At 34.6% G+C, this 19,226-nt stretch overlaps 1 protein-coding gene across 1 annotated transcript; it reads right to left on the reverse strand.

Annotated features, from left to right (window-relative positions):
• Window positions 1-6,008: 6,008 nt before the first annotated feature.
• LOC136987435 (patched domain-containing protein 3-like) lies at window positions 6,009-10,561 on the reverse strand. The gene is made up of 5 exons (XM_067285174.1): window positions 10,545-10,561; window positions 9,043-9,561; window positions 7,812-8,293; window positions 7,404-7,733; window positions 6,009-7,338 (listed from the first exon to the last, which is right to left on the reverse strand). Exons 2-5 carry the CDS (start codon window positions 9,552-9,554, stop codon window positions 6,095-6,097), a joined length of 2,568 nt encoding a protein of 855 aa, XP_067141275.1. The 5' UTR covers window positions 9,555-9,561; window positions 10,545-10,561; the 3' UTR covers window positions 6,009-6,094.
• Window positions 10,562-19,226: the final 8,665 nt, after the last annotated feature.

A 19,226-nucleotide genomic window follows, 5' to 3' on the forward strand; every position in this document is an offset into this window, starting at 1 on the left:
ACTTAACAGCTAGACAGACAGCGCGAAAAAGAAACGAACACAATGAGGAACTAGACAAAACGAACGGACCGACAGCGACAAACGGGCAAGACCCCATTTTTTTATTATTATTATTTTATTTTTAAACATTAACTTACTCACTAACTAAACTAACCTACCATATCCTAGAACCAACCTAATTCGAGGACTAAAGCTAACAAACCCTAATCTAATTTAACCTAACCTATCATGTCCTAATTAGAAACCAAGCTGAGTTCCTACTCTAACTAACAATTAGGACTAACCGAATTTAGATTTAAAATTAGACAGAAAAAAGAATTAAAATACAAAGGCAGCAAAATGCTGACAAAAAGCAAGGAAAAGCTAATTGCCATCCGTGCCTGGAGTGAATGCTCTCAGAGCCCCACTAAGAGATATAAATGTGAGCAGATGACGGAACATTGTACAGTACGTGTGTGAATGAGTTGGTGCGGATTGAAAGGCCAGTTGTACCCTTCAACAATAGCAGCTCTCATTAAACTATCCATAATGTGATTGTACCTATGGCAGCGAAAAACTAAGTGAAATGGTGTTTGGTCCTCCTGAATACCACAATCGCATTGTGGATTGTCCCGAAGGTTAAATCTAGTGTCAAGCTTGGAGATGAAAGTGTAGGTGAGCCTACCAGTGGTGTCACGGTCTCAGCTGTCTTGCCAGAAAATGAAGATTTGCTTCTTTACGTGATTGTTGATGTACGAGGTAAGAATGTAAGTAGTAGTGACTGAAGACTTTGCAGCTTGTTTGTCAAGACAGTCATTTTACATTTACAAAAGGATTAGAAGGCCTCCACCAATATGTATAGCCTTGAAAAAGAAATATGAAGAGTTATAGAAGTTAGAAGAATGAAGAAAAGAAAAGAATGACAGGAAAGTGTGAAATATGAGACTACAGTGTGCCACCCGAGAGCCAATTGTATTACATCAATGAATACAAATTACAAACATTTTGTGTACAGAATGACTGCCTCTACAACTTGAGGCATTAGGAGCCCCATAACGGCTAACTTGCCTTGGTGCTCAACACAAAACGCGTATGAACAGCCCCTTTGGAGGGAAAACAGACAAAGCCCTCCATGGCTTAGGAGCTAACATAATAAAATAAAATAAAATAAATTAATACAGTTGCGTGTGTACACAAGAGAAGGCCTCCATGGCTTTGGAGGTAACAAAAAAAAGTGTGTGTACAATACAGCCAGTATATGAGAAGAGGCCTCCAACAGCTGTCTTGCCATGGGGCCAAAGCAAATGTGTATGTACCGCCTAGCTGTTATACTTTAGAATGTCCGTTACTCTGATGAAAGTTTCAAGAGCCTGTAGAGTCTTTTGACTGGTGAAAAAGGCTTTCAACTGGCATGGCCAGTGAAAACTATGGTCATACAGAGTGCTCGCTAAAATTCGTCTTTCGTGTTTGTATTTAGTGCACAAAAAGATGCTATGCTGCAGGGACTCCCGCATGACCCGGGACCCATTGGAAATCTATTCTAATGTTGTTGTCTAAGTGTTCTAATGTGGTGTATGAGATGGACGAGTTTTAAGAGGCTATCAGACTTCGCAATCCTGTGTAAAGCTACCCTACTGTCAGAATAAATGCGATAGTATAAGTTGTGTCTTTTGTCTTTCCTATGCCTAATGCCTATCCCTATGTGCGTGATAGTTTCTACTGTGTTGTTGGTGTAGCGACCATCGGGGAGCTGGATAGTGGAGGGGTATGAAGATGGCGTTTTTCCTTACAACTAAGTTGTACGGTTCAGACCACGGGTTGCGACCGCAAGTGTTGGTACAAAAATCCTTCCAAGTGTTAGTCCTTGTTTTATTTATAAGGGTTTTGTAAGCGTTCATGCCTGTACTGGTCTCTAAGTGTGACTTTAATGTTCGGGTCCTGTTCATTCCTAAATTGCCTCCTTAATCTCCTAACTACTTTTTTCTTGTTTTCTAGCTCAGTGGTCTACCAAGGAACGTTTTTCTGTTTACGTTTGACCTCAGAGACAATAACCTAAGAGTTAGTGATCGTATTTGTAAGCCTGATGACAAGATTGTCTTATGTGTCCTGTGGTGAGGGGTACCAGCTCAAATGTTATTGAAGGTGTCGCGGAATAATTGCCAGTTAGTTCGAATATAGTGAAAACTATGATTATTGGTATTAATAAGTGTTCAGTTGGGTGAAGATATACCTATGGTCACTGACAGAATCTATGTCAGTAGTGTAACAGTGGCGACTCTAGGGATGATGTGACTATTTCCTAACGTTTTTTTTTTAACTCTTTCCGCCCTGTGGGCACTAAGAGGGCCTCATTTAGTAGGCCCATTATGGGTTCGGCCAGGCCCACAATGGGGCGACCGGGTGGTGAGGGACGGGGCCCGACATATCCGAACGGACCACCCCCCGAAAAATTCCTGGGGATTATTCGACCCGTTCGGATTCGATCCCGGGTCCCCCAGAGCGGTAGGCTGCCACCTTTACCGCTCGGCCATCCGGCCGGTTATTTCCTAACGTTAGGTCAATCCAACTTTCTCCCGTGGTAAAGGAGTAGGTTGGAAGGGTGCTGGTGTTCAAGTGAGTAAGGTTGTGTTGGGCCATGGTTTCGTTAACTACGTTACTCTAGGGCAGCGTTTCTCAACCTGGGGATCGCGGTGATATTAAAGGGGGTCGCGAAACAGTAATGAAATCATTTTATGAGAAAAAATCATTTATTATAAACTTATAAACGTTTCACTTACAATAAGTACACATGTAAAGAAAAGAAATTAATGTGATGGTTGCATTTGTTTTTCATTTAAAATTCTCTCCATGCGTGGATCTATTTTCTTAATGTATAAAATTAGTGCAATGTGATTATATAATATTTTTTAAAAAATTTACATTTACAATTACAATCAAAATTCAATTAGTAATAGTAAGGCTTACTGTTATTATTCCTTTGGGTGGGGGATCGCGAAATATTAATTTTATTTATATTTACTATTTGGGGGTCGCGGAGCTAAGAAGGTTGAGAATCGCTGCCCTAGGGTTATCTTTTGGACTATGCCAGGTCGCAGACTTGGAATTAAAGTCTCTTCCTATTAGAATAGATTTATCTTTGTATGAGTTCAGGAGGTGATGATTGTCTTCAATAGCCGTCTCAATGTTTGTGGTGTCTGGAATGTAGACAAAACGTATGTAAAGGTGAGCGTTATTGTCTTAATACAGACGGTGGTAATGTTTTCTGTGGTGTGTTGGGAGACAGGCAGTAATGTTTTTGTTCCTGATGATAATACCAGCTTTGAAGCGATAGCCAGGGTCATGAGCTGGATAGACTTTCCAGTCATTGAACCTGTCTATCATTGGATTATTCGACATATTCTGATTTCTTACGGAAGAATAAAACACTAATAATACAGAGTCTGAATGTTCAGTCAGTTATACGACTTATGGAAGACTCTATCCTGTAATTCATTTCGATGTTTAGAATTATCCGGCGTACAATAACGTTGATAATCTTAAAGTTGAATTTTTTCGGCAACTGGGACACCCGCTATATCGTATAGATTTTATTTCCTTTTAGTCAAAAAGAAATTATGAATATGTACAGTACAACAAGACCTTTAAAACTATCAAATTTTTAAATTAAATAAATGGCTCGGTATCTTTTCGGATATTATTATGATGAAATGAAAGATCCTCCTGGTCCTCTCAGTAAAGGTTTCAAATTAACGTACAACGGAAATTACGATACGCAAAATAACATCATCTTAATCTACCACTACTAATTTCAGGTGGAGAGAATATATTTTAAATTAAATAACTAAAAAATATGATTAAAAATTGCAGCTCGGTATTGTGACGATGACACAATAACATAGTTGCTCGTTAACTATATTTTGAATTTATTTAATTTAAAATATATTCTCTCCACCTCAAATTAGTAATGGCTTGCCCCCTGTACATCATACTTTTCCTTCAACAATAGAGTCGTGCCGGTCCTCTAACTAACGTCTTTCATGGATTAAGTAGTAAATGTCTAAAATTATCTAACGGGGTCTTTAATGCAAAAGACAAAAGAAGTGGTACAACATTAATATTAATATCAGAACACCGAAGTCTAGATTAGATTAGACGGTGAAGAAAATAGTATGGTTTTTGAATTAGAAGATAGGTTCATGGTGGAGAAGTAACCATCGAGTTCTACATTATTTTGAAGATGTGTATGTTGTTTGGTGTTACATTTGCATATAAAAGAGAAATTATGGAAAAAGAGACTTTGGGTAAACTTTAGATATACCATCAGATCTAGATATAAAAGTACCTAAATATGTAAGAATAATAACGTGTTTGTAAACAAAGTACACAAAGGATCACAACTTGGCATCGTGTGAAATAACAATACATAGAATGGCAATGTGATAATCGACAGAGGGTGCTTATAGATTGAAATATTTACAGCGGTTAGAAATATAGTGTGGCCATGCAACGTACGTCCTCCATATTCCTTCTATTTCGGATTTCTGTGAATGACGATCTAATGGAAAGTCTTTTGTCTCTGAAAAGCTTTTCGATTTAAAAAGTCAAAAATCGAATTCTTTGATGCTATGGGATTGATGCTATTAAATTTTGGTAGTTAAAGGTCGAAGGGGTGGGAGATAAACGGGTCGTATGTTGTATCTCGAGCAGGGTCGGACTTAATGACGACTTTACACGTTATTAGCATTTACAAGTTTTTTTTAATAAAATTCATCTCTACCCTGAAAAATAGCCTTTTGCTTAAGATAAATTAAATAACAGTATCAATAGCTATTTGTCATTAATTAATGCACAAAACGAATTAGTGAATCAATTTTAACACATACAAGCAGATAAGTACATACGCACACAATACGAAACTGGAAGTAATATGGCAAAGCCAGTCAGAAACGATCAAGTCATGGTCACAGTGTATATGTTATGGACAAAGTGATTAATACAGACATTATCAATAAAGACCAACAAAAGCGGTCATAGTAATAAATTTCAATAATTTATCAAATTAACCGGTCATTATGAATACCGCTATCACCTAGTCCGGCAAAGTGATAATAATAAGTTGAGGAGTGATCATACGACATACGCTAGCCAATCGGCACTCAGTTGCGCGTGCGTATTGCGTTTAGTACCGAATTTGGCGGCAGTCACGACTGTTTATGCTCTCGACAGATTCCCCTCGGAGGGGAGCCGCCGGCAGGCCGCCGATTGTTTAAAGTCACTAGTTATTTAATCACGGTAGTTCTTGAACACACGTATCAATAACTAGTATGTATCAATATCTAGTAACGTTAATCAATCGGCGGCCTGCCGGCGGCTCCCCTCCGGAGAAATCCGTCGAGAGCACAAACAGTCGCGACCACCGCCAAGATGGTGCACATAGATAAAATTTTGCCATTTAATTAATATAGTTAATAGTACTTAGTTTTAAAAGATTACATGTTCTTTTTAAAATACTTTGAAATAATTCACAAAAAATAAATATTTCTAAATGAAATAAGTGGAGGTTTTTTTAATCAAATTTTTAATTCGATACTAAACACGATACGCACACGCGACTGAGTGCCGATTAGCTAGCGTATGTCGGATGATCATTCCTCAACTCATTATTATCACTCTGCCCGACTAGGTGATAGCAGTATTCATAATGACCGGTAAATTTGATAAATTAATCAACATTTATTACACTGCCCGCCCTTTTTGGTCATTATGAATAATACCCGATTAATCACTTTGTCCATAACATATATATCTAGCCACTGTAGATATATTTTCAAACATTACTAGAAATATCTGGCAATGCAATCTAGAAATCCAGTTTCCACCTTGATTGCGTTTTTTATTTGTTCGGCAGTGTAATTTGCATTTCCAGCTTTTATAAATCACAGTATAATCATTTAAGTTATTTATTAGATAAAGTGTTGATTAATAAAACGTGTGGTTTATTAAATTATTTTTTTAAATACACATAGAAGTTTCGCTTTTCGAGAAAGATTGATTATTTATTTTGAAGTTATTTCTGTAATATAGTAATCGCGGTTTAAAGTGTACAGAGATTCATTTATGAGAATTCTTTCCTCTTACGAATACGTTCAGAAACGAAATTCCAAATAAAATCTCCAGTATTGAGAACGACTGGTAACAAAATTAAACCGTGGAAACAAGCTAAAGTCATCACTAAACATATCATTTTAAAAAATATGACAAATAAATAACTAGGACCGAAATACAATACGGAGACTCCTAAAATAGTTGTAACACACCCTTGTAATATCGGATATCCGGCAGCATATAACGAAAATTTCATCCTCTCATTCGGATCCTTCTCTTTGCAACAGACGTACGCGTAAGATATATGAGCGGAATAATCCACACAAAATCCCGTAGACATCACTAAAATAATCAGCGATACGGCATCGATATTTACATTCCATAACGACATGTATCCAATCACTCCCGCTTCTATGGAAGCTATTGTTAAGGTGACACAAGCTGCGCACTTGAAATTTGGTATGAAAAACACAAATACCACTGATATCAATAGAGCAGTTATGCATATAGTTTGAATGCACGTCGACGACACATTCAGATATTGATCGTATAAAATGAACCATACATTATATACAAATGTCCGATATTTGCTGTTGTCGGATATTCTTCGTACATTTTCCATCATAATCCTTTCGGCAGTTGAGTCGCTTACTTTGTAACTCTGAATAAAACACCTGGAGGCCACTATCTGAGTTCCTTCGCTATTAAAGAAAATATCCTTCCCGAATCTTCGAGCACTTTTGAATTTCAGATACACGTTCTTGACCGCCTCGATAAATTCTTCTGAATTACTCAAATTGTAGCCACGAAATGAAATTTTGGCGTAAGGTTCGTTGGCGAAATCGAGAAATTCCCTTAACCAACATTCGGTGGTGAAACGATCACCCATAAATGGACTAGACTCATAAGTATTTAGAAGATTTTCGATATCTTTTTGAACTTCCGGATTAGAATAATCCAACGTCTGGTTAAAAACAAGATGTATTCTATGAGGATATACAGTGAAGAATTTATAATGGTTTACCATGTAATTTACGATGTAAGATGATGAAGGGAATATGTTATTGTAGTCTAACCCTTCTTTTATGAATCTCATGCAGTATATACCTCCCCCTAAGTAACATATGAATGCCACATATACTATTATTTTAACGTAAGTTTTTTGTAAATATTTCGCCAGGTCGTCCCGAAAAAGCACCATTATGAAATTTTCTTCGGGCTTCAATTCGTTCCTCTTGAAGTTCCTTGCGTGCTCTGAAATATCGAATGTTTTAAAAAATGTTCTTAAGTAAATTGACTATAAGAAACCGTTTCCTTACCTGTAGAATTTGATTTGATACTGAAACACAAAAGCGGATGAAGATTATTCTCTTCTCTATAACCTTCTAGTGCCATTAATCCACCGAAAAAAAATATTTGGTAAATATAATCGAGCAACACCGATAATGCGCTATATACACTGAATATTCGTATTACTCTGTAAGGCACGGTGAGACCCATACAAAAGGATAGAAAATTAGTTAGAGACGTCAACGTGACAGAAACTGCACCTTCAGAATACGCTTCACTCAGCCTTTTCTCTACCTTATCGTTTCTGTTCGTGCGCCTCCAAGAAGCCAAAAAAACGAAAGAATCATCGATTCCTATACCTGAATAAAAGTTAAAATTAAAATTTAATTTTTAATAGAAAACACATATTTTTTAAATTGCCTAAATATAGGACTCACCTAGCATAAGAAACACAATAGAAAGATTCAGATCAACGTATTGCATACCGCATAACAGCAATAGCCCGAATGCCGTAATTGTGGATAGTGCTGCAGAAGCGCAACCGGCAACACCTATCCATGGTTTACTGCTCGATAAATCCGTAGAAATCGTCGATATTGAGGCAAATAATAATATCACAGGGATCATTATGCCCAATAATGGTAATGCCATTTTGGTAATTTTACTTAATTCTTCGTCGAATGCTTTAGCGACGAACAGCGAAACGTCGATGTGTCGAAAAGTAATATCGGACATGGCGATTAAGAACTCGTTTTCCCACTTCAAAGCCATCCTTGCCCTCTCTTCTGTAGTATCGTTTAATGGATAAAACAGCCTGACTGCCCCGAAATCTCTCAGGTAATTATTTTCGTCCAGTTGTACGATGCCTAAATTTACGGCTGGTATTATCGGCTCTCCTTCGGTTTTTTGTATAGGATACCTACAAGAGGAATAACCATTTTAATCATGTTATTACGTTTAAAGGTCGAAAAGATGGGTAAACACAAGAGGTCATGTGTCAGATCTCGAGTGGAGTCGGACTAAATGAATATTTTAATCATTATTAGCATTTACAGCTAAACTGTACCTTCAAAATTAAGCTTTTTGCCATTTTATAATAATATAAATGATATAAAAATTTCTTATTATAAATAAAATTCACTACAATTTTACCGATTTCGTCATTTCTATTCAAAAATGTAAGGAAATGATTATTCTCGACCCGTCCTACCTATAATTTTTATTTTACCTGCTTAAATCATTAATTTTGACCTTGAGTATAGGAACCAGAGATGTTGGCATAGCGCCTAAATTTGAAGATTCTCTAAGCTAAACTCTTTGTTCCGGTGTGATACTTTCAATTATGTAACGCACGTATATTAAAGTCTCTCGCATACTTTAATCATTATATTTAATTTAGTCGTAAATATAAATAAATAAGATAATAGAAATTCGGTATAGCGACATTTTCGTAATGGTGACTTTTATTCGACCTTAACTAATATACAAGTTATACAGCCTATCCAATTTTTTTCAAGTAATAACAATATATAATCCTTCAATGTCGGAAAATTTTACTTAATAATTAGTCGTTAATTCTAAACAAATTCCATTTAAATATTCGTGATATTTACAATAAATTAAACTATATTTTTGTAGATTATGAATAGAATATACTAAAATACTCACTTGATATTGTATAGTCCGTTCTTGATTTCGTATTCCTTTCCTCTGAGAGTTAATGCAAAATTTTCGTAGCATTCTTTATATAAATTCTTGGCGCATAACTCCTCGTAGTTTATGGTCCTGCTATTCCAGTTAATACTCACGTTTCTAATCACTCGATCGAGCTTTATCAATTCCTCGACTATCGTTTCGTCTAACATCGATTCGTTACGTTTCGGCGTAACAATAACCGATGCCATTCTTCCAAACCTGGTAACTTTCAGAAGATCGAAATCATCAGACGAATCGGGAGGAAACAACGTCTCCAGTGTATCCCTGTCGGTTCTCGATCTCGCATCATCCGGTATGAAAAGATACTCTATATCGATCACAAATGCAATATTTATAAATCCTATTACCAAGCACAGGGATAGTATTAATGGAACTATAACAAATGGCAACGGGTGACGTCCAATTTGATATCCAATTCTAGCAAATACAGATGAAAGCCCTCGCTTAACGCAATCGTACTTCATATTTAATCTGAAATGTATAAAAGTTTCTTTACTAAAAGGTCTTCCCGAAGCATAAGAGTGATTTTCGATGTCCTCGTTGTTTGTTGTTTAAAAAAAAAGTAAACACCTTCGTCCTTCGGCATCTGACCAATAGTAAATGATTCGCGTACACCCGTACTTCATTTTCCGTCGTCTGTCACGCAATTTCTCAGTAAATAAGTTAATAAGTATAAAATGTTTACTATTTAATGGCATATTTTGAAAATATTAAGTATTCTTCTTGCTAATTATAAACACTAGTTTATTCCCATCTGTGAAATTCGAGTATGTTGCAATACAATAATTATTTATCCTAGTTTAAATAAAGAATTTCTTATAGTGTGAGGTCATCAGAAGAGACTGAAATTTCGTAATCAAGATTAATCAATTTACATATAATATTATTGATTATTTCTCTAATAACTTACGCGAACTAATACTTTAAATTGAAGATAAAGTGTAAACAATTTTCTATAGTATACACTTTATCTTCATTCTAACTGTTCAAACAGTTATTTTTGTGTCAGGTTATTGTTTTATGATGATAATCAAATAGAAAAGAGTACGAAAGTAAAACTGTGTTTCATTCGAATCAATTCAACACTAAATTCTCAAGCAAGAAAGGGAAAGAATAAGTGAATATTTTATTACATTTAATAAAAACCGTCGAGTATTGTAAAGCCGTAACAAGACGTCGATAGTCTCTGCAACACGGAATTTTATTAATGGAGATAAAACCGGTTTCTAAATTGTAATTACAAAAAAACAATGCGTAGGTCAATAGCGATACCGTCAAAACTTGTACTCTTAAGTGAAACAAATGAAATAATAAACGTCTCTCTCTTCACTCTTAAACAATGAAAATAATTAAAAATATATAGCCTATATTTATAAAAATGACCGTTTTAAATATATTCCGGTATACTACTATAATAATTAACAGCAATATTAATAATAAAGTAGTAAGTTTACTTGTTAGCATTCGTTGGGTGGTATTAACAGAGGTATTCGTATGAGACAGGTCTTGGCTTATATGCGTTGACAGGAGTATCGCCTGTCCTTTTTGAATGACACTAGTATTCTACATCTTATATATTTATAATCCTACATAATAATGTAGCCATGAAATGTTATCTTGAAACCGGTCTCTACTTTTTCTAACTACTGTTTTATTAAGTAATGTAATGTGCTGAAGAGTATTTTACAAATATCACCTTTCTGTAAAATAATTTTGTAAGTTTAATTACAGTAAAACCTGTATAAACCGGAATCGCACGGTTCCGCTTTTCACAGATTTCCGTTGTAAACAGAGTTTTTCAACACAGAACGTTTTATATCTATGAAACTATCGAAATGTTCCAACTATTCGAGAGCATCACACGTGTTAGATTATGTTTGCAGGACTTTGATCTCGCCACAAATTCTACAACTTTTGTACTGTACATCACATTAAATACAATTTAATATCGCCATTAAATGTCTTCTACAATAATCATATTCTATTCTAAATATTCTATAAGGTAATAATAATATATAAAATTTTTTATGGATGTAATTTATAATATTAATTGTAGAAGCATATTTAATTATACTTAATACATAACAAAATCAATTAAACTTACTTTGTTAATTAGATCGTTAAATTTTGCGAGTTGGAACAAACGACAAAGTAAAACTAGACGTGTCAATTGTACTGAGGTTATCTCGGGAGAGCGATAAAAATCATTTTGTACAAAAAAAAATCACGTGTTTTCCTACTGTTAATAAAATGTCGCATTGTTTTTATGACGAGTGCATTCCCGATAATAATTGATACGGTAACCTACCCTTTTACTAATGAACGTACTTAATTCGCTTTTATTTATATAATAAAGCAAACAGCTGTTATACTACTATATCCTGTACTTAATTGTAAGATGTTAATCTTATAGTTACTGTTGTCTTAAGTATATCTTTATCAAATACCAAACTAACAGCCGGATTATCTGTCAGGCTGTAAGGCTAAATAATCACTATGCAATTTCGCAGGTAAAAGCTGCCATCGCCTGCAAAATTACTTGACGATTTATGGGGGGTTCAAAATGAAAGAAAACATATTTCTCGTGTTATATTACATTCTATTATATATTATATTTTGAATGTATATTAACTTTAAATTACAACAAAGCCACAAAGTGAAGAAAGCCACTAAACACTAGCAGTTGGTCGAGGGGTTCTTTCCTTGAACAGATAAGAAGTGCTACTGTTTAATGGCTGTATTCAATTAAACAGGTAAAAACATTCGAAATACGCCACGACTGGAAAACAAAGAAAATTATACGGAGGAAGCTTTTTTTATCGAAATAAATTCAAAGACAGATGAAAGAGAGAGGAGATTACCTTACCTTTAAGAGTTTTTTCCCCGTCCCTGGATTCGAGATCGTAAATTTTACTGGATACTTAAAGTAATAACTGAAATAACCTCTACAACTAGTTTTAATTTGTTCGACTAATGATGAGGAAAGTATTGTTATTAATATGTTTTACGAACAAACAAGTAGGAAAAACAACTTCTAACGCAATTGATAATTTTCTAGTTTGTCATTTTTAATATTCTATTAATGTTTCTAATTAATTAACATATTATATTGCGACCTTGAGTATATCGTAAGAAAAAACTGCGCTAGAGTAATGTTTACTTCCTACTCAAATATTTCCCTAAAGTCAATTATTATTATATATACAAGAACAAGTTATTAACTTGTTTCATATTAAAACAAATAAAATAACCCACGTTTTATTATGTAGAAGATGGGTTTACTTTTAAACCTTTAGCATTCATTACCATTTAAGTATGTGGAATCATAGATATAAATGACAGTCTTTATAAATAATTCATAAATATTCTTATAATGATGTAAACATTAAGTTATTATTTTAGTTTATTCGTTCATTTTTATTAAACAATAAATAAATAAGCAATTGGTTAGTCATTTACTGTTTAAATAAATTAAACGAGCTTTATAACAGTTTAAATGTTTTTATATTTATTATTAATACGGTATTTATTTTGACGCTACACAATTACAAACACATACTACAGTGAAACATGTGTAAACCGGACCGATATTTTTCTGGTTTAGCGAGTTTCCGTTTTGAACAGGTTCTTTTTTAATACAAAATCGACGAGTTCTTTTGGATTCTTCCGCGAATCGACAGATAATTCTATTTTTAGTAACATATAGTAAGTATCGTTTGAAATAATGAATCTATTGTTTAAGTGCAGAAATAAAATTCAAATTTTGGTCCACACCCTCTCTGTTGTTTGTTAATAATGGAATTTGAGACCTTTTTGTGGTTAAAGAAAGGGGCACATGCTCCAAATGCCTTAACGTATGAGCACCCCCGATTGATTCTATTACATTTTAAAGATTATAGTCAGGGGAGAAGGAATTTGACTTTTTAATTTCTTGTTACACGACCCTGAAAAGGCCTATCTTACGACACTGTTTGGGAATGGAAATTAATATATATTCCTTCACAAGTTGATTTACATTCTGACCATGCCATTTCCACCGGGCTTTTGTATTTGATCTCGTAACTTACAAAGCGAAATTAGGTCATTTATAACACATATTTGTTTAGGAAAATAATGACTGAACAAAGGTTAATTTCCACCGAAAGTTTGGATATTGGCATAGAATGATAACAATCATAGTATCGATTTAAATAGCTTTAAAGCAACACTAAAACTATTTTACTATCGCACAGAATAGGAGAAAATTGCAATTGTGTAAGGATGGAAATTAATTTTTACATCACTTTTCCCATACAAAAGTATAGGCATAATTTGTGCTTATCTTACAGGTTTTATGCTCATTTATTTCATAAATAGTTTATGTATATAAATTATTTCACAACTTTAATTTTCCCTCTTTGATTTCTTTATACCATTTTGTTTTCAAGCAGTAAAATATTCTGTTGCTTTTCTTGTTCTCTTGGCTCATATCCAAAAAATTGCGAAATTTTAAGGGTTTTATTTAAATACAGTCAAACCTGTTTTTATGCGCTCTTTTTATGTGCGAGTTTTACCTGTGCCATTTTTAATGCGAATTTTAATTTGTGCGGTATAGTTGGCGACTAGTCTCGTGCGATTCGTCATGTCTCACGTTGACTTATTATAGCTAAATAAACTTATTATAGCATAAATGCACTTCTTATAGTAATATTATTGCATGAATATGCGAAAAATGAAATAATTTACTTTTTAAGTAAACAAAACACCACCTGGACAAAAATATGTAAAACAGACGATAGACCAGACGATGCAGTCAAGTGCTGACATCTGTTGTCAATAAATTCTCATTACGTACGGTTTAGAGTTATTTCTATGTGAGACTTTTTTATGCGGTCCGTGTTGACCGCATAAAAAAATTATTTTTTTAATTGTGTTGCGAAAACTATTATTTACAGCCATTCGTGAAGTTTCGTGAGATTTTTTTTAATGCGTTTTTTTTAATGCGGTCCCTATCCCCGCATAAAACAGGTTTGACTGTTAAATATAAAATGCATTAGATTGTACAGTACATTGTTAAGTGTTCCACGTTTGAAGGTAAAAAAAAAACCTGACAACTGCTTCATATTTTAATGGTTCAATTTTAAACAAAAATACTCTTTATTCCAGGTAAATTTTATTGGTATTTTCTCGAACCATTTACTAACAGTAAATTATCCTTTATACCTACAATTTATTTTTATTTCTCACGCCGCTGGTATAAACTGAATGAGTAACAGGTATTTATCTTACAATCAGAAGGTGCAAACAGGTTTTAGAGGACGAACATGAAATTCAGATCCTATTGAGAACGACACAACTTTTTCATATTGAAATATAATATTCGTTTTTCAATATGTTTATGTATTTATTTTTATATAAATATATATTAAATTATTCTAATAAGAATTAAATAAGTATTAAAATACTACGGTAGCAAGAGATACAGATCATTTCGAAATCGATGGTACAGCATGGATCTTATACCAATGTACCACTAATGAGGAACGTGGATATGTCTTCTCCTTGTTTAACATGTAAATTGGGGGCCAGTTTTCTATTTAAAAGTCTTTCCTTGGTAAAATCCGTTGCCTTATTCCATCTATCCAATCTTAGTCTAAATTGCTTCGCTAATAAAAATAAAATTACTTCCCGAAAATTTAAATTAAATGTTCCCTCTGTATTAGAGGGTAACGGATATAGGATAAGGTAAGTATAATTCGCTACAGTGGAGACTTGATATCATCTAGCATTGAGTTGCGTGACAAAAAGTCTAATGACTTTTTTGTCACGCAACTCCGTGTTATGTTAAAATCATTTATATCATTTGTCTTACAGACTTTAATATCGAAGTTTATTAGAAAAGCGTATTTATTTACAACCAAATTATTTTAAAACATCCAAAATTAAACTTTGGAAATTCTAAATAGGGATAATTTGGGAAAGTAAGTAAGGAAATATCATTTTTTCTTTATATAAAAAACATGCATCGTTAATGTCAATAAAACATTTGCAAACAGAAGCTATACTTTGATATTAAAAAACCAGAAATAAGTTGCATAACTTTCCCTGCGAAAAACACAAAGGCATAGCACAAAATTAAAATGGTAAAAAAGCGAGGAAAATTTTCATTAATTAGCTACACTGGAGATATGACACACGACATTCTCTATCTCCTCACCCCGTCAACCTTTAACCGTCAAAATTTAACAGCATCAACGCCCCTTATACACTAAGTTGACCAACTTTTTTTTACAATGAAAAGGAGGAAACACATAAATTGAAGGAAAAAATATTGTAAATAAAAGAAACATTTTATTCATTGCAACAATAATACACTATAATAATCACTATTGCATGCGTATGTGCCGTGCTGTATTTCGGTAAGAAGCTACTCGCACGCAGCGCACTCTCTCGAGGTCTCCCGTGCAGAGCACGTGCGTTTCATCATCGCGTCTCGCTGCACTGTACCGAGCCTCGACGAACCATCATGTCAAATACAAACACCTCACATCAAATTACGTGCAACGGCTCGGCTCGTCATCAATCGAATATGGGGATTTACAGATTAGTCTTCAAATATCAAAAGAAGGACATGTAGGAGAACACTTTTCGAGGGAGGACAGAACTTACAAAAGGACTGTCCTCCCTAAAGGAGGACAGTTAGTCGCCTTATATACACCAGCTAACGTGCCAAATTTCGTTTATTAATCTATACACCATCCCGAGATATTAAACGAAATAGACGGCAACACACCTTGGATGTGTGTCCAAAGCGTACACATCCACAGACACATACACGTACGAACCAAAATCATTCGATATTTTAATTACTTATTTGTTTGAGTTATTACATTTTTCCTTTTTATTAAATGTATTACATTTTTAAATAAAAATAAATTTTATTTAAAAGAAAAAAACCTGCAAATATTTATTACACTCGGTGAATGTCATTGAAGGTAATGGCATAAAAAATACATTACTTTTACTTCGTGAATTTACAACATAAAAAACAGAGGTCAAGAAAAGATATGCCAAATATTCATCAGGCATATCCTTTAAAACTATTGTCTCCTATTAATACAGAATGCCAAAATGTGAAATTTGTCCTTCGGATAGTATTTGGGCTCGAATTACCGCGGTGAAAACAGCTTGGCACATTATCAATAGATCAGAATACATCAACTAATATATACATCGAATAATAAAGAATGCCAAGAGTATTTTCAAAGAAAGAGGAATGTCAAGAACCGGTTACAGCTGATATCTGTTTTTTGAATAATTTCACGGACTGGCTACAAAAACTGGAAGTACGGGAATTTTAAGTGAAAAAGTCGTATTGCCTTTTCCTTTTCTGCATGCGAAATTGGCCGAATAAAAATGGCACTGACCACACAAAATTTTCTTTTTCCCGAAAGTATTCTATGTAAACAAAACGATTCTATTTGGGAGAGAAAATGTGCTAGGGAAGTAAAGTTTTTAAGAAAGGTGTGTTTAATTAGCCGTGTGTTTTTCCATTTTTAGTGCGCTTCTCCTCGTCATTAGCCCGGATAATCGAAAGTATACTGTATTGTACCGTACAGTCGAGCTTGGTTTTAACCATGTTCTTCCAGATTAATTTCAGGCAGATGTACTGGAAAGCATATCTGGAAAATTTCGACAAATAGAAGAGTCACGGTACAATATTTAACATAAATACAATTAAAATATGTACAGTACGTTATATATGGTGGTTCACACGGGACCGAACACTTATTACGTGGAATAACTCCGTATAACACGAAGATGAGCATAAGTTACGAACGGAACGATTCTTTATGACAAAACAATGGACGAAGATATGTTTCGCTTTACGTGTTATTCAAACGTGATTGTGCAATCGTGAAGTATTGAACGAAGCCATTGTTCAGTCCCCACTGAATCCTTGTAAAATAAAGTATTTTTTTTTTATAACTTATTCACCGTCTGATTTATTTAATAGTCAATTCACTCAAACGTCATTGAATTTTAAAAAAAATCCCCGAAGCAGCTCGAACCATCTCGAGAAAATTCGGCACGGATGAGTGAATGTCGTAAGCTATTTTGAATCCCGATAAGATCGTGTCCTTGAGGAATATCACGCCGTAGACATTAGCCGAGATTTTGGGTGTTTATAAATCGTGACAAAACAATCTCGCTATTATTTTTATAGCTTCTACTTAACATTTTGAAAAAAAATAATAATAATAGTATACTTAAAACAATAGACATTAAGTCGAATTTTACTCAATTCTTCAGCCAAATATTTTCCGGGTGTTAAATAAGAGGGAAAATATGGCAATTTGCCAAAAAAAATGATCAAAATTTTTACATTTCTGGAGTCGGGGGTCCTCGAAACGTCGAGGATCTCCGATTCCAGAAAAGGTTTATTCTGTATATATGGACGTTAGTGTGAGGGGCACAATTTTGTTCATCCACTTTGCATCTTAATAACGCCTGTGACTTTAGTCCAAAATTCCTGAAATTCTATATCAAGGTTTCTGTATTAGAGGGAAATGTTTCTAGAAATTTTTAGGAAAATCGGACCATGGGTTTGGAAGATATGGTTCCTACCCACTTAATATCTCCCGAATCGATGACAATGCCACTAAACATAAGAAGATTAATTAATGGCATTTTTAAAATAGTGTAATGCAGTTTGAACTCGACAGAGTTCAAACTGCATTACACTATTTTAAAAATGGTAATTGGTAATGGTAATTGTCAATAAATAGTAATTGCACTTTGTTACGTGAGAATGTTACACAAAGTACGTTTTTTTTTACATTATACAAGTTCAGGCAATTTTTAATAATCTTCCGAGAAAAACGATAAATTGAGTTTTCGAGCAGTAGTTTTCGATATTTTACTGCTTGCACAAACGAAATTATTGTCGTACAAATCGCAATTATCCACCAAATAATTCCCCTAGCATCATAATTGGATATAATCTATGCATTTTACCATTTTTTTAAAACTCTTTCCATCCTATGGGCAATAAAAGGGCGTATTTAATCAGGCCCCTCGTTTACAGTTTTCGGTTAATTATGAGGGGGGCTGACTCTCAATGGGAGCATTGCTAAAGGATGAGATACGACGTCCCGACTCCTACTATTCGTGTTGAATTACGGCAGTGTGAAACGATTGCAAATAAAATTTTTTTATCTTCTATTACAATTTAAATATTGATTGAAATTGTTCTGTATATAAATTATATAGTACGAGATATAATTTTTTGAACTGGATCATTTCACCAAGGTTATACCAAGGAAAAAAACGCCTCGCGTGATATGAAATTCAAATTATCGTTTGATAAATGACTGAAAAGTCGAATGTCGTGTCAACTTTCCTTAAAGAAATTCGATCAATACAAATGATACATAACGATTTACGACAATCGTCCACTGTGACGTAAGTACGTGTTAATATTACAGTTCGAGAACAACCCAATGACGTCCAAGTTCGCTGTATGACGACATTGGGTTGTTCTCGAACTTGTACAGCACATCAAAATCGGCGACAATAATAGACGTAGCAACGCCATTTGAGAACGAGGAAGAGGGCTTCGCAATCGCCCGCCAAGGAAAGATCGAGAAATATCGAGACCTAGCCAACTTCTTCCGGGCAAAAGGATATAACACCTACATCGACGCCTTCGTCGTGGGAGCCCTGGGAGGCTAAGACTCTGAAAATGAGTCTACTCTACGCAGGCTGGCCATCAGTCGTAATTACGCCAAAATAATGAAGAAACTGATGGTTAGCGATAACATCCGCTTCAGCAGGGAAGTCTGCATGCATCACCTCACTGGTCGCCCATTCTCCCAAACCACTCATCGACAATCCCACTTGAATACGCAATCATCACGACCTCGCCAATGAACTCTTTGGTACTGACTTTGTTCTTAGTTACTGCCCATGTCGCCCTAGCTTTTGTTCTCTACTGTCTTCGGACACCTTCAACGTATATTATTTTACAGGCTGGCATCGAGCCCATGGAACGCGGTACGTAGGGACATACCCTACTCTCTGTAAATACTCCGCAGGCCATAGGCCCTCGGAAAGCGTTTTCGCGTCTTCGTTCAATTACTGTCTACCTAACTACT

Source organism: Centruroides vittatus, unplaced genomic scaffold, assembly GCF_030686945.1.
Source record: "Centruroides vittatus isolate TY-2023 unplaced genomic scaffold, ASM3068694v2 scaffold_211, whole genome shotgun sequence".
Lineage (NCBI taxonomy): Eukaryota > Metazoa > Arthropoda > Arachnida > Scorpiones > Buthidae > Centruroides > Centruroides vittatus.

Excerpts from the sequence above, each read along its gene's own strand:
- LOC136987435 (XM_067285174.1), bottom strand. The coding sequence starts at position 9,554 with ATGAAGTACGATTGCGTTAAGCGAGGGCTTTCATCTGTATTTGCTAGA. Across the intron at positions 8,294-9,042 it reads AACGGACTATACAATATCAA|GTATCCTATACAAAAAACCG; the intron begins GTGAGTATTTTA and ends TTCCTCTTGTAG. Across the intron at positions 7,734-7,811 it reads TATTGTGTTTCTTATGCTAG|GTATAGGAATCGATGATTCT; the intron begins GTGAGTCCTATA and ends ACTTTTATTCAG.